The sequence below is a fragment of the Streptopelia decaocto genome (assembly GCF_964273445.1).
Source record: "Streptopelia decaocto genome assembly, chromosome: 6".
NCBI lineage: Eukaryota > Metazoa > Chordata > Aves > Columbiformes > Columbidae > Streptopelia > Streptopelia decaocto.
Window position 1 is genome coordinate 28,149,380 of NC_138660.1, and position 16,231 is coordinate 28,165,610.

The 16,231-nt window shown below is 46.0% G+C and overlaps 1 protein-coding gene across 7 annotated transcripts in view; it reads left to right on the forward strand.

Moving 5' to 3' along the window:
• The window catches only part of SPATS2L (spermatogenesis associated serine rich 2 like), a 68,722-nt gene extending 53,077 nt beyond the window's left edge, over positions 1–15,645 (forward strand). For all 7 annotated transcript variants that reach the window (XM_082055032.1, XM_082055033.1, XM_082055034.1 and 4 more), the window contains 7 exons: positions 751–933; positions 1,116–1,251; positions 7,298–7,356; positions 9,498–9,607; positions 10,075–10,177; positions 12,898–13,118; positions 14,250–15,645. In XM_082055032.1, coding sequence (XP_081911158.1) covers positions 751–933; positions 1,116–1,251; positions 7,298–7,356; positions 9,498–9,607; positions 10,075–10,177; positions 12,898–13,118; positions 14,250–14,636 — 1,199 coding nt within the window. In that variant the 3' untranslated portion in view covers positions 14,637–15,645. The remainder of the gene's footprint in view (positions 1–750; positions 934–1,115; positions 1,252–7,297; positions 7,357–9,497; positions 9,608–10,074; positions 10,178–12,897; positions 13,119–14,249) is intronic.
• Positions 15,646–16,231: the final 586 nt, after the last annotated feature.

The following is a 16,231-nucleotide window of genomic DNA, read 5'->3' on the forward strand; positions in this document are numbered from 1 at the left end:
TTTTTTTGAAATGATACACGCATGAAGAAAAATAGGCAGACTGGGCTGTGTGTGCGTGGGGAGTGTTTCCAAGGGGTAACAGGGCTGAATGCAAGAGGAGCACCCACACTTAGGGATCTCTTTCTGTGGCGCTGGGGTTGAATCCTTTCTGTCTCTTGGACACTGTAGAGTTGTACGTACCAAAGGCAAAAAATACTCAGAATCTTTCTTTGCTTTTACAAGTGACAAATGAGAGATTACCATAGCTTTACTGACATAAATCTGTCGTTAGGCAAGGCAAGTAGTTCAGTTAGGAATGCTCAATCACTGTTTTTAAAATTAAATCATGAAGGTTTTTTATGTGTGAGATATAGATAGATAGGTATCTCTCAACATTAGGTCTCATGCTTTCCAGAGCGGACTTCCTATCGAGTTCTGTTCTCTAGTATTCGGGCAAAGATTACAACTGATAGTATGCTTTCTATGTTATGAGGCATTTTTTCATATCAGCAGGGAAGAACTGATGTATTTTAATGGGTTTCTCTTTTTTAGACTGTTGAAATATAAATGTGTCCAGGTTAGTGTTTCATAATGAAAACCACTTTGATTCTGTTCTGTCATTGCTTCCCGAGGTTCTGTAGAACACCTGCCAGTGGAAGAAAACCTTCAGTTCCCAGTGTATAAACACAAAGTCATCAGACTCAACAATAAGGCTTTATATCTTTCTTAATCTTATAACTCCCTGTTTTCTACCCTCGTGTTTTCTTGCAGACAAAGAACGTGAACACCAGGGAGTTCCTGTGGAATCGAACCCGAAGGCCGCGAGCGCAGCGCAGGCGTGTGTGCAGCCCCCAGGCAGCCAGGGCAAGCCCAGGTCCAAATCGTCCTCTGCTAAATCATCCAGCGCCACAGCCCAGCCGGAAACAAAGACAGACGAGTCCGTCAAAAAAAGAGGTAAAGTGGGTCCCTGAAGAGCACCTGGGAAGGACTACGGAACAGTTGGATGTCTGGATTTAGTAGGATAACCACTTCCTCCTCATCTGGGCAAATAACATGTTGAACTGTTCTTGCTGTCTCATTCAGAAAAGCCACAACCAGCTTTCTGACTCCTGTGCAATTTTTCTTTTCTATTTCAGGGCCGAACATTGAAAAATCAGTAAAAGACTTGCAGCGTTGCACCGTTTCTCTAACCAAGTATCGGATGATGATCAAAGAGGAGGTGGATAATTCGGTGAAGAAGATCAAAGCTGCTTTTGCAGAGCTCCACAGCTGGTAGGTGAACGAGCTCCAGAGCTCCATGGGCGCTCACCTGCACCCTCTGTTTGCAGCACTTGCTTTCCTCAAAACATGTGGTGCCATTCAGTAACTCCTCACCAGCCGTATGTGTGTTCACATAAAGGGGGACAAAACTACAGTGGTGGTTTTTTTGTCAAAGTGATCCATCTCGACCTAAATGTTTTGTGGCAAGCTCAGTGGCAGCATCTCTGAGCACACGAAAGCTGCTCCAAAAACCCTGTTGGTGGGGTTTTCGGAAGCCTCGTTTACCTTCTTGACATCTCCTCTTTCTGTGCTGCTGCTCTGATGGTACCTTCTTTGGCAGCCAGGCCTCTACTGTCTCTGTTTCCCGTGGCCTTTGCTTCTCATACCACCATTCTTTCTTTTTTATTTCCCCCATACTCTCTTCTAACTTTTCTATCCATCATTTCATTTCCAGTTCTCATCTCTACTTTGTTCTTTTTCCTCATTCTTTTATCTTCCTCTTCCCCCCGCTTCCTCTTCCCCCCCGCTTCCTCTTCCCCCCCGCTTCCTCTTCCCCCCCCGCTTCCTCTTCCCCCCCGCTTCCTCTTCCCCCCCGCTTCCTCTTCCCCCCCCGCTTCCTCTTCCCCCCCCGCTTCCTCTTCCCCCCCCGCTTCCTCTTCCCCCCCCGCTTCCTCTTCCCCCCCCGCTTCCTCTTCCCCCCCGCTTCCTCTTCCCCCCCTGCTTCCTCTTCCCCCCTGCTTCCTCTTCCCCCCGCTTCCTCTTCCCCCCTGCTTCCTCTTCCCCCCCGCTTCCTCTTCCCCCCCGCTTCCTCTTGCCCCCCCCGCTTCCTCTTGCCCCCCCGCTTCCTCTTGCCCCCCCCCTTCCTCTTGCCCCCCCCTTCCTCTTGCCCCCCCCCTTCCTCTTGCCCCCCCCCCTTCCTCCTGCCCCCCCCTTCCTCTTGCCCCCCCCCCTTCCTCTTGCCCCCCCCCTTTTCTTTTTTTTTTTCCTGTTTTCTCCAATTTCCTTCTCCTTTTCTTTCCACCCCATCATCTTTTTCCTATTATAATCTTGGTTATTCCTGATCTGCTGCATACCTGTCTATGCCCTTTGAAAATTTGCACTAGTAATAATTGCTGCAGTAGCAAGTTACATATTTCCTATATACTTGTCCTAGAAAGCTCTTTTCCAGTTGGAGTTTTATTTGGCCTTTTGTTAAGCATGAGTGCCGTAGAAAGCCTGTGTACCATGCAGTGTTGCAGTAAACAGAAAAAAATGTATTAAAATATATGTTGTCACTTACATGTCTAATCTCATTTGCTGGCAGTCACAGTCAATTCAGTCTTTAAATGACAGTTGTTCTGGTCGTGGTTTAGTTGAAAAACACTGAAGCGTATTGCCTGCTGTTAAAATGTGTTACTTAACAGGGGAAAAGACAAAATGACCCCGAAAGAGTATGTAAATCCACATAGACTTCAAAATGACGGAAAAATAGCCCGCAAAACTTTTGAATAGGCTTCATTTGATTTTACCTCGTCCCAGCTCAGTGCCAAGTCAGCTCTGCACGGTGATGCATCCGATTCCGCAACGAGGACAGGATCACGTCAGGACGTGTTGATCGACATCTCTGTGTGCTGCGTTGCTATTGGCAGCTCTTAAGCCTAATATTTAGGTATTTCTTCAAATGAATGAAGGTAAAAATCTGTTTGAAACAGCAAAATGCATGACTGAACACCACCTTTGCTGAAATTAAAACCAGTTTGGGGATATTTCACATGACTTTGTGGCTTAAACTCTGAAGAAGTCGAGAAGAGCTGTCTTTGGTGCCCTGTCGACAAAAACCTGCTGGCAGCTGCTGCAGATTCACAGGGTTGGAGTAGAAATCATCAGAAGCAGGGATACACTTCAGACCTCCGTACATGCACCTTCAGACCTCCTGCGGTCAACACGGCACCTTCCTGGGCCAAACGCTTTAGTAGGTGTTATTTACATGGCAGTTTCTTTGCTTCAAAGTTGAACAAAGCATCACGAGTGGTTGCAGGAAGATGATGAAATGAGCACTCGTGCACATGTATCACCTGCCTTGGGTATGAGAATTTGGCTGGGGCATGATCAGCCTGTCTGTCAAGGGAAAATGAAGCAATTCAGCTAAACTGTTGTTCCCAGAGTGCTGTGGAGTAACCAAAATCGAGGGATATCTGGTCTCCTTTGTGACTGTGATGCCGAAGCTTTCCGCAGGTTCTTGCTGCTGGAGTGTGGGCTGGTTGAGATTTACAACAGATAGACACACAACAGGTACCAAGCGTGGGCAGAACTGCAGGGAATCCTTGGGTGGGCTCAGAGTCACCTGAGCGGGAGCTGAGCTGGTTCTGCTGCCGCTGTCACCACCCGAGGGCTTTGCTGGAGCCACAGCACGTCAGCAGCTTCAATCTTGTGTCTGAAACACGTACCACCTTCTGGTGTCTCCCTTGGGTTTAATTTTCTTTTCCTTCCTGTGGCAATAGGATAAAAGACCCTTCTTGTGTCCTCCTTTTTGCGTTTACTATCAAAATCAGAGGCAAAACTGCATTTCAAGAGCCAGTCATCTTTTGGGCTTTCTAATTCTCTCTTTTTAAAACTTTTCCTGTTTTTACCATCACAAAGGATGAAGAAGTGCAAAGATAACATCTGTCTTCCTTCTACCTCCAGATAGCATATGAAACTACTATTACGGAGATAAATGAATAGCACACGTGGCCTAAGATGTCCTGAAGACTTTAGCAGAAAGATTCACAAGAACCTTTCCTTCTAGCAGCGGGAAGTGTTGAGTGCTGCTTGCCAGCGGAAGCTGTGTCCCTGTGCGGCCCGGTGTTCCACAGCTTGACCTAACGGGCGCGTTACTCCTGACCGCGCTCGGTCACCTGTGTGACACACAGTTAACTAACAAAGCACGTGTGCCGTGAACAACCATGCGCTGCTTGCTTCTGGATTTAGCATTTTAATGAAACGGGGCCAAGAAACAGTCCCTCTCCCCAGAGCGCGCTCAAGACACCTGTTGCCAAGGTTAAAACCTGTATGCTCTGATCGTGTTCTCGCTTTGCCACCAGGAGACTGAATAGCGATCTTGGGGATAAAAAGAGCGCCCCGGGAAAACGGAGTGAAATGCGTAGAGCACAAAAGGAGCCACAGTTCCACATAACGCCTCTTGCCAGAAAATCATTTTCACATATTGGGCACCCACACAGTCATGTGGAGAACTGAAAGGAAACATCTGCTACTTGCCCGAGCACTCTGCTTCCAACCACAAATGGAAAATAGCAAGGGCCAGATGTAATTAACTGCATGCGGAACTGGCCCAAAGCAAGATGAGCCTCCTCTGCTCCGGCCCAGCTGCATTTTCATAGAATCATTTTGGCTGGAAAAGACCCTTAAAATCGTTGAGCCCGGTCGTTAACCCAACACTGCGAAGTGCTCCACTAAACCGTGAAGGTAAATAAAGAATAACACAAAGTAAACTTGAATAAAAGCTTTTGGGCATTTTTCCTTTTACCAGCTGGGACACTGCAGAGGGAAGGAAGGATTTCAGCGAGATGGATTTATTCTGTCATTTGGTTATCTGCTTACAGTCACAATGAAAATTCATGTACTCTGGCTTGCTGTGTAAACACCGTGCATATGCCAATGCAGGGATCAAATAACAGCCGTCGACTGCCATCAGCATCTAAACACTCCTGAGCTAATCCTGGAAGAATATCATTTACTGAGTCATTGCAAAATACACAATGCAACAACAGCTTTTTCTGACGGGTTTATTACTATAAAGAACACTTGAAGTATCATTTCTCCAATTACAACATAGCATGGCTGTTCAGTAATATTGTAAAGCTTGTAACAGCCCATTACAGGTGATTGGGCTTTCTATTGACATTGTCATCACATCGTTCTAGTTCCTTGTGCTGAAAGTTCGACGGGGACAAGTTCTGCATTTTGGGCTGAGGTGTGAAATACGCACTTGGCTTAGAGGTTCTTATCTGTTGCCTTTTCACCCCACCTGTGGGTCAAATATGTTCACACTAGAAGGGAAGCGTGTACATGAAACATTTCCATGGGCGTTTAACGGAGTTTTGAAAGGACTCACTTGAGTTCCATTCGGAGCGGTGACCCTGTGGTTTGCCTTCGGCAGCGTGTTTACACCCCCGTCAGCTCGGGCTTTTCATTTCCCCGTCTCTCCAGCACAACAGGTTTATCATAACGCCTGGAAGACGTGGGAGGAAGAGAAATTTCTGGTCATCTGGACCCTTTGTGATTCTCAGCAGTAAAGCTCTACACTATACACCAGCCAGCCTGGCAATCCGAGGCAGCTCTTCTGAAGAGGCACTAATAACTTTAATCGTTTCAGTGGGATTTTGAGTTATTGCAGTTGACTGAAAAGATATTTTCTTTTTCACTCTGCAAGCACTAAATTTCATGCAGTAAACTAGAAGTTTAATTTGTTTCCACTAGAACAAATTCAGAATTTGTTCTGAGCGTGAAACTGTAAAATGAGGCAGCTGTCAGCATAATTTACCTCTGTCATTGCTGCGCCAGCAACTCATCGCGATTGGGTGTTGTCAGCTCTTTGCCATTGTGTGCGAGTGTGAGTCGTGCGGCCGCCTCGGTCGGGGGCACGAGCGCTGTCTGTCTGGCCAGGACAGACACTTGTGCTCTTGCTTCGGAATCGCTGCAGCAAAGTGAATCCCAGAGAGCTACAGCTTCTCCCACTGCATCTCATCTTCTCTCACCTCGTCTTTCTACAGCACGTTAACTGCTCTCAGACTGACAGAGGCACCAAACACTTTGGGTTTGTTCTTTGGTTTTCCTGGTGTTAGTTTGTAGCTACAAGGGAAGTAATCAGGTGGTTGCTCTCTGTCGAATCCATCCGTCCTGGTCTCTACCACTACAACATCCAACTTTCCTGAAATGTTCATCAGAGACACACTAACACATTAGGAGTGGGAAAGATGATAAATGTAGGACTATTATGGCCTTGTTCTCATTCTGGTATTAAAAGTGATTCTATGTGGCATCAAAATAAAATGTTAGGGCCCAAGGGGTTCGGTGAGAGTGCGGGGAGACAGTGGTGGAGCGGACTGGGCCCATACACAGTGCTGGTGAGCTCTGCGCTGGGGAGCAGCCAGAGGTTTGTGTAAGACACCAGGGAAGCACTTTAGTAACAGACACGGCAAAAGCAAAAACATGCAGACTCTTTAAATTTCGGGGAAAAGACTAAAGGCCATTGAAATCTCTTTTTCTCTGGAGGGTAGAACCAGGTGAGAGCTGGCAAGACTCATTTCAGCCACCTGCTGTGAAAGCCAAGGAAGTGTATTATACCCTATAGTTACAAAAGCTAATTGCAAATAGATGATCGCTGCTTAGATGAGCAAGCTGGAGTCATCACCTGCCTGTTTGGAGTCCAAGCGTAACGCTTATGTGTGGACAATGATGAGGCCCGACTGGAACAAGTGTCATTCCATTGGGAGAGTATGCTGGACCGTCAAATCCCGCTGTTCTGTTTCCCTGCTGCGGAGGCCGCGCTCAGTTGAGCAGGCAGCCCACAACAGTCTCTTCCGTCTCATTTGTGCATATGCTGCTTTACACCACAAACCATCTCCCTGACTACCCTGACGTATTTTGTCAGAAGATCTCTATTTCAGGAAGAGAAGGACCTCTTGCAATGTGGACTTTAATTCTGCTTTATTCTGAATGTTGCGCAGAGAGTGAAGCTGTTGCAGCAGTGGCATATCTGGCATCATTAGGAAAGAGGCACTTGGTTGATTTGAGGGTTGCGGTGCTGGGGGGGCAGACAGGGTCTCTTCCACGCCTGTTCGGACACAGGGCCGGGACAGCACTGAGGTGTTTGTGTAAACCATCATTCACTCATTATCGCTCATTTTTTACAGTCAGTTTGCGTAGCTGTCTCTTCAGCTTCGATTTTTGAAGTCTTATTCATTTCAAAACTACCCATAACTAAGGTCTGAAGTCTTTGTGTAGTTATTGCTTTTGAATGGAGTTCTAGCATGGATTAAACTGTGGTTTTCTTCTTTCTTTTTGTTTCCTTTTTTAGCATCGTAGACAAAGAAGTGTCATTAATGGCAGAAGTCGATAAAGTTAAAGAAGAAGCCAGTAAGTAAAAGAATACACAGGGAACTTTTGGAATAGTCTTGGAAACATTTGTTTTGTTTGGCAGCAAATTACACAGTAGATAAATTTGGTTAGCGGCACTCCAGCATCTGTCGTTGTATATGTATGCGATCAAATAAGGCTTTGATGTTCTAGGGTAGTTTCTGTATGGTTTCTATCTATAAGGATTGTGCATCAAAATTTCGATTTTATCAAGTTAAGGTAAACCAAAAGTTCATATGAAGTTAAATTTAAATTATCTGTTCCTTCTGCTTACTTATCAGAGCTTTCCGACCACTCATTTCCATTCCTTAATCACTGTTTGCTTGCTTATATTACTTCTATGAATTAGAACAGTGGAAATTACTAGCGGAATAGGCTGTTGCGTGGCCTTGCATACCTCTAAGGGATAGTGATCAAGCTTATGAATTAGAACAATGAAAAAATAAAAAAACAGATGTTTACTGGAATCTGTTGTTTTAATAATCTGTGGGAGTTGGTTTGATTCCAGGCATTCATGTCCTCTCTGGTTTTCACATATGTAAGGTGTGTATATATTGTGGTTTGGAGGTGGGGGGGAAATTTGCCATTTATTAGGCAACCACCATATCTGTCTTATACCCCAATTGAGATATGGTCTTCATGGCCCAGTGACCAAGGGATGTGTTTCAATAGAGAGCAATAAGCAGGAAACGGCAGAATCACCAGGTTGTTGTTAAAGAGGTTCTCAGTTCTCTGTGTGTGTCTGTACGTGGCTCTGACGGCTTTCGGGCCGCCGTGGGCTTGGGAAGTGCCCTCAGAACCTGAGGCAGAAAGTTGTGATAGGACTGTGACGTGCTAACCAAGATTCACATTATTATTTATTTTCACATCTCTTTGCTGCACTGGAGGACTGGTTTACAGTGGGTAATCTTACTCTTACTGTCAATACTGGGAAAATTTCCAAATATGATCATTTCAGGTGGTTTTTTAAATGAGTATTAGGCTGGCATCTCCTGCAGAGATAAATGCCAGTCTGAGATGAGATCATATGGCTCGGGCAGTCGCTTCAGCAAAGGGGTGCTGACCTCGGAGGGAAACAGCATCAGCATTACCTAGAATAAGCAATAAATCAGAACTATTGGACAAAGAAAAGCAGCTAGTAAACTGCTCATTTAATCCGATAGAAGTTTCTCAGACTTGTAGACCGTGTTCCACAAAAATGAAGTTAAAGCTGAGCTGGAGCGATAGTTCTTAGCATAAGTGATAATGCAGGCGCAGATCTGCGAGTGGGGCTGAAGGAGCTGGCCCTTCCCACCCCAACCCTTTGTTACTGTTCTACATTTAGATACCATCTTTCCTCTCTGCCATAACTGCTGATACTCCCAGCCAATTAATGAGTTATTGCTTTCACGTTGAGTCACCATGTAGGTAATAGAGTTTACATAGACATAATTTTCTACCAAAATTGTAATGTCAGACTATCCTGCATGTAAGTGGACTATTGCTTTATGTTTCATGGTTAATCTTTTCCTGTAAGAACATAACTATTCACCCCTCTGTTACATAAAACACACAAGATGGGCAGTAGTGAATATTTAATATTTTCTCATAAAGATTGTTGACCATTGTAATGCTGCTTTGCTGTAGAAATGGCAACTATGGATATGCTGAACTTGAAAGCAAAATCGCAGTGCTGGTGATTTTAACATAAATGATACACGAACAGATTTTTTTCAGGGAACTTAATTGTCCCTGTGCAAGTAAAATATAGCTTGTCTTCAGAAACAGGTTGTTGACTCAATGTGATGCTTCTTTCCATGTCTCCATGGAAGGCTCCCTGGTGTTGTGTTTAAAACTGAGGCACTGGAAAACTCAAAGCAATGTCTCTTTACCCCTGTTTGTGTAAATGTGGAAGGATTGGTTTAACTTTCATTTTCCGACAGCTGTCCCATTTCCAGATCGCTCCGACATCGGGCAGTTCAGTGAAATACGCTGATTGACTTAACCTGTGCAAGCAGCGTATTGGATGTGCAGTTGGAGTTGGGGGTCTGAGATGTGTGTTTGTCTCACATGCGATGCGCAGTTGTTAATGCCCAAAGAGTAACAAACTACAGAGCGCTTTCCCTCCCTAGCGTTAACGATTGTTTGTCGGTATTTGGCAGTGGAGATCCTGACGGCTCGGCAGAAGAAAGCGGAGGAGCTGAAGAGGCTGACGGACCTGGCCAGTCAGATGGCTGAGGCGCAGCTCTCGGAGCTCAGGGCTGAGATCAAGGTCAGGCGGTCGCTCTGCTTGCGTATTGTAGCTCTGTGTAAATGCCAGGGAAGAGCTGTCACAGGGAGGCTGTGCCCTCTCAAACCATTCCAGCAGCTCTGAGCAGCGGACAGGCGCCATCAGACATGCAGGATATCCCCTCATAGTTTTTGCACAGTGTTTTGTTGCTTGTCTATAATTAATTAACAAGTAAACCTGATAGCTTCAGGTTCAGCCATCAAACACATATACTGCGAGGAAATGACCTGCTCCCCAACGGTGGGAGTCATCCGCCATCACTGGGCGGTGAGGTGTTGATTTGGTAAGGGTGGCAAAGCGCTTGGTCCTGCAGAGAGACGCTGTGTACAGGGCAGGGGAAGAGTTTGCTGAGACTGAAAGCGAACTGAAGTATTGCTTGGTTTCTGTACCATCCATGTAGCCTTTTTCTCTGAATGTTAATTACTGTTAACTTGTCTGTACTTTTGCAGCACTTTGTGAGTGAACGGAAATACGACGAAGAGCTGGGCAGGTCTGCCCGATTTTCCTGTGACACAGAACAGCTGAAGACCCAGATTCAGCTCTGTGGAGAAAGTAAGTGCTGGTGATTCCTCACAGCGCGGTTCTCAGAACGCAGCGTTCCACGCGCCTGTTGGGGAAATGCCGGCAGAAGGAACAGCGTGGTGCTGCCAGCGTGTGTGACGTGAGTGTGGGGCCTGGATGCGGTGGGCTTGCTGAGCACACACAAGTCAGCTTTGCAGAAGGCGGCACGCTCGACTCGGTGTACGTGTGCTACACGGCCCGGTGCACATGCACAGGGTCCTCGCTGTCAGAGACTTCAGGGATTACTCAGATCCGTTGGAGTTTTCCATCTAAATGGGGTTTCCAAGTGGAATGGAAAGTCAGCTCTGGGGAACACTCACATTCAGTGATTTATGTGTAACTAGTGAATCACAGACTGGTCAGGGCTGAAGGGACCTCTGGAGATCAGCTGGTCCGACCCCCCTGCTAATGCAGGGTCCTGTAGAGAAGCTTCTCTGTGTGTGATGTTCTGACACCAGATCTCTCCTGCTAGGAAGTGACTCCCCACTTTAGAGCAGCATTCGCTGCCTTTTTCAGGAGATAAAGGTAGTCCCAAATGTTTCTGATTTCAAACCATCTGCCCTTCTGCTTGGAAAATCAGGTTCATTTTCTGCTCCAAGCATCACATCCCTGTTGAAAAATACGAGATAGCCTATTTCTCATCTATTGTGCTTTTTTCCTCCCCCTAAAAAGTAAACACTATAATGCTTTGCCCCACATGTTACCCTGTCCCGTGATATCACGTCAGTACCATCACTCAGGACAAAAACTGTTAACACAATACTGAACTTGGTGGAAGGAAGACAATTTCAGAAAGAAAATTAATGTTTTCAAGGAGTGACTGGAAATAGAAAAAGAAAAAAATCACAGAGTGTGCCATTGTGGTCTTTGACTGCACAGCTAAAGAACTGGCTCCTTTGAGGAGCAGCCGCTTTAATTCATTACACCGTAAGAATTGCTTTTGCAGAACACCTTGGAGATCCATCCGACCCCTCATCCTGTCTCTACTGAAGCCAACCCAGGACGTTTCAAAGCAAAGCACAAGCTTCCCAGTAACACACCTGGTTGTTCAGAGTCCCCTCACAGACCATCCCTCCTGCCCTGAGCTTAACAGACTGAAAACTCTGTAAAGATTACCCCAGCTGGCATAACCGCAGCTGCTATTGATACAACCATAGGCTGGGGGTTTTTTAAGCTCATGAAACTACTTTCCTAAATAACTTGAGCTGCAGTTAATTCTTCAAGTTAATTATTTACACCTCATTTCAGTAAAGCATTCCTTGGGCGCAGTTTGCCGCAGAGCTGTTGGAATGAGGTCGCTGAAGTGAGAAGGCAGGAAAGCACCTTACAGGGGCTGCCTGAAGGGCGTTGCTGTGCCCACAGGACCGTAGATGAGCAACCCGTGCAGTTGGGATGTCCTTGCTAAGAGCTCTACGGTGCAGATGTGTCTGTCTGGAGCGCTCGCATGAGGCCCGTGTCCTGCTGGGAGCTGCGAACGTGCCTCCAGCAGTGGTTGGGCCAGGCCTCTGGCTGAGAGCAGCCTCTGTCGAGGGCTTTAGCAAAAGCGATAACCAAACCCACAGAGCTCCTGCAGAGGAGTTGTGGCACGAGAGGACGGGAGACATAAGGAACGACAGGGAGAAGCAAAAAAATTGGACTGACATGTATCCAGAATGCCTGATGGTGGGTTGTACCCCTTCCTTGTATATCTTTTTTGTTAAAAATACATTTTTATGACAAGTCCCTGCATTTTTATATGGGCTTCCATGTGCAGCAGTCTGTTCTAGATGAGAGAGCGGTAGAACAGCTGACCTCCCTCTGCTTGGGACAGAAAATTCCGTTTGTTGTGCAGATCATAGCGTTGTTTTTTGCTGAAGAGGACATGTAGTGGGAGAAATAGTTGATGAGGGTGTAGGTGAATAAGAGCCTCAACCTAACAGATGATGCTTAGTTGCTAAAATTATTCCACATCTTCTTTCTTTGTACTGAAAGTGGAGAAAGAGAAGTACCTGTTAGATAAAACAGCAGGTGTCTCACTGGAGTGAGTCTGCTTTGCCATCTGTACCAGAGGGAAACAGGAAAACTCCATAGCCAGAAAAATCAGAACAGCAAATTTAGATCAAGAAGTTGAGTTCAGTAGGCTGAGAGTCCTCTTGGAGACTCTTGGGCCGTCGCGCAGCCGCAGGCAGCTGGGAGAGCTTGGGGAAACGAAGAGTGAGGAGTCGAGGGTTTGCTTGGTGCGCTTTGCATCCAGATGTGGAAGTGGTTAAGAAAGCAGGCAGTCACAGGACACTGAGAAACAGGGAGCGGGACTGCACTGAGCTGAGCAGCGGCTCCCTGCGGGGCGGCTGCCATGACCTCCGAGAGGTGGATTAGCACTTTGCATTCAGTTTTGGTGTTTCTGGATGTCCACGGTACAGAAGAACCTTTGTTAATCATCTCATTAGAGAGCTGTGAGCGAGAGGCATTAGACTCGTTCTTAATTCTTAAAAAAATATTTAGACATACTAAGGAAGCTTTCGTGACTCTTACCTGCCTTGTAGCCGGTACATATACAGACAGCAAACACCGCTCCTTCCTCCCCATCCTTCTGCCTTTTCTGACGCTAGTTATCCAGCTTACTTCATTATCCAGAACCATGCTACCAAAACTGACTGTAAGCAGAGTAACAACACAGCCTTGTGTTTAGATGTTGGTCGTTTAACTGATAACACAGAATACTTTCTTTATAGTTTCTCACCCAAAGAACAACTATTCCTCAAGGACACCATGTAGTTCGGTGCTGTCTTCAATGACCTCGCGTGCAACGACTGGCAAGCAAAACGCACACAGCCGCAAGTCCTCTAGTAACGCCAAGAACTCTGATAATAAGCCAGCCAGTGCTAAAGTACAAAGTCATCCCTCTTCCAGTCCTACAGAATCTTCTTCCCAAGGAACCCCGACAAATAAGCAGGTAAGAAACCACTGATGAACTGCACCGCATTTTTTCAGAAAAATGTGTAGCATTGCAAGTTGTTAGTACAAAATCAAATAGTGGTTTTCAGTCTATATATTTAATGATTTTTGAAAATACGCAACTATCTATTTTCCAGCTACACTCTCAGGGCAGTGTGAATACAGAAGGTGGAAGTACCAAAACTGCTGTACCAGCAAAGACCACTATCTGGTATTCAGCAGTGACTAGTGCCAGTTAATAGACTGAAAAAGGAAAACCCCCATAATAGCTAATTGCCCTACATGCTATGATGGAGAAACATTTATTCCTGATCCTGACAAATGATCAGTGGATGTACAACGGAAGTGTGATTTTTAAATGGACTTTGAAAGTGGAATCCTGCCAGCATATTATTTCAGCAGCTGTATAATCCAGTTTACAGTGGGGTTCTGTATTCCTGGTAGATATTTCCTTCTAAGAGCACCTTAGAATGTCCTCGTACTGTCGTGCTGAGGTAAAGTTGCAGCTAAGTTAGTCTGGGTTTTGTCCTGGGAGGAATTTGGAGCTCAAGTAGGAAGTAGGTGCCTGGAGCATTACGAGATGCCAGTGCACGTATGGAACCAGCTGCCCCGGCAGTCATGCAAATGAAGCAATTCAGCCACTTCCCACTGAGGGTCAAAGGTGTCACAAGGGGCATCTCTCCCACTGTGGGAACTCTTCAAGTTATACATGAATTTCTGTTCTTTCCCGCAGTCTTCCTGTAGTATTTACACAATACTTTATTAGGAAAGGTGTTTTGGAAGCGATTGGTCAGTATCAAGCTCATCAGTGCTTCTTAACTGCTGCTGTTGAGATGTCTGCTCTTTCATCCCTTTCTGTATTCTCTCGAATCACAGCAGGTTTTCAGCTGCCATCAATGGTGACTCACCATCTATATGTCCAGGCTTCTCAGATGTAGCATGTTCTCCCAGTTTTGTTTTTAAGTGTTATCGAGAGCTCTGGCAACAACCAAAACTGTGTGGTGTTTTCCCTCTCCTAGTTACACTGAAAATTTTATTCTGTAATTCTTCTAACTCTGATTGCTGGCTTTCATGTCCTGTTGGAAGGATTCAGATGACCTAACAGTTCCCTAATTTTATTTTTGGGTAGAATGGGCCTTCTAACCAGAGACGAAGATTCAACCCCCAGCACCAAACCACCCGGCCAAACGGATCTGTGAAGTCACAAGGTGCCAGCAACGAGGCGGATCAGAACCACGCCAGGAGCGGCTCCAGGGCCGAGCACAGGAGACAGCAGCACAACAGCTTCCGCTCTAAAACCAAAGGAGCTGCAAAGAGCCAGGAGCAGCCCACAGCCGCAAGGACCTCAGAGCAGCCGGGGCACTGGGAGAGGCCGCGGCGCAAGCAGCCCGGGGCCGAGGGGGCCGAGCCGCGGCCCGTGGGCAGCGCGCTGCCCTGCCACCTGCGGCCCGCCGGCGTGGACGTGCCGGCCGACGCCACCGTCCTCGCCGTGCCGGCCCTCACTCTGGTGGCCTGAGACGCCACACGCGGAGAAATCCGACCTCTTCGGTTTGAGTTTCTTGCTCCGGGGGCTTGCTGGTGAAGAAAATAAGTCAGAACGTAGTCGTTTTAAATCTGTTCCTGCTTAAAACGTGGTGACTTTTATTCCTCACTCAGTATCAAAATTCATACTTTGAAGGCCTTGCCCAATACATTCACAGTTATTTTGTCATGGCAGTCCAGAATCTCACCAAAGCAGCGTTTACTTCTTATAAAAATGAAATCTAGTTTGAAAAAAAAACATAATGAAATCATCATAGCAAAAGACCTGCTGTAGATATGTGATTATACCGCCAATGTTATTGGTTTGTAGAGCAGCCTGTGGCAGAAGGACCGCGGGAAGCCTGTATGCTGTGGTCTGCAATGAGATCTGATAATCCTGCAAATCTCTCTACACCTCTTTCTTTCTGTGCGTGTATACACATCAATGCATGCACACTGTGTACACAGAAAGTATTGTTATATACAGGAACATTTGAAAAAGCAGTACATTTGATTTTAGCTTATCATTCCATAATCTGAGATCTTTAAATACAAGTATAAATTGTATTAAATGTATTACATATTGGTATTTTTCATTGACAAACTATTTTTATGAGGCTGAGGAGATACGCTCATTTCTTAAGTTCGGAATGTACATAGTCATGGCTATTGAGATGCACAGCCCTCTTCTCCATCCCGATCAGCCACTTTTCTATCACTAGCTGGATTTATTTTTTTGCATATGAGAAGCTGCATGTGTTCTAGACTTGAATCCAAATTATTTTTCTATATTTTTGCTGTAGGAACCATCTGTCCATAGCAAGAGCTATGACTAATAAATCTGTCACAGCAACATGCAGCCGAATGTGGAGGTACATACTTGAGCAGATACTACGTCCTTCCAAGTTTTCTATGAAAGTTCAAATCTCACTTAGTCTTAATGTTCTGATTCTGTATTTCAGAAAACCTGTTTCTCCCAAAAAATTAAAATCTTCTTTCTAAAATATTCTGGTGTTTGCTGCTTTGCAGTACCTGAGCTTTGCGACCTTATTAAATTGGAGTTGCTTACTTCAGCTGGTAGCAGGGGGAGCGTTCAGCCGAGCCTGGGCTGGACTGAGCTTTTGGGTTGAGCTGGACTGTAATGCCGCGAGTGCGCGGAACAGAACCTTCCTGCAAGAGCCACCTCCGTGCTCCACGTGCTTTCAATGGGAGCTATTTAACGTAGGAAAGTGTTAGGGCTGCCATCGGGTGAACAGCTGCGCAAGGGGCAGGATGAGGAGGGCATTTAAAGGGTTCATTTTCTGCTGAGATGGCTCAGAGCAGGACACTTGAGCATCTTTTTGGGGGTGTTTTGCCGTTGCTTCGTACCGGTTTCTGTGCCCAGTTCCTGTCGCCAGCGCCACGCTCCCTTAGTGCCGACTGCTGGGCTTCTGGTGGCCCCTCAAAAGCAATGGCAAAGGGTAGAGGCAGGTGCGTTTCTTATGGGTGCTTTTGATTTCTCTCTATCTCTATAGTTACCCATGTGTGAGTATCAGTAAAACAAATAATTTGCCTAAAAGGCAAATAGCTCATCTTCATCTGGAAGAGTGG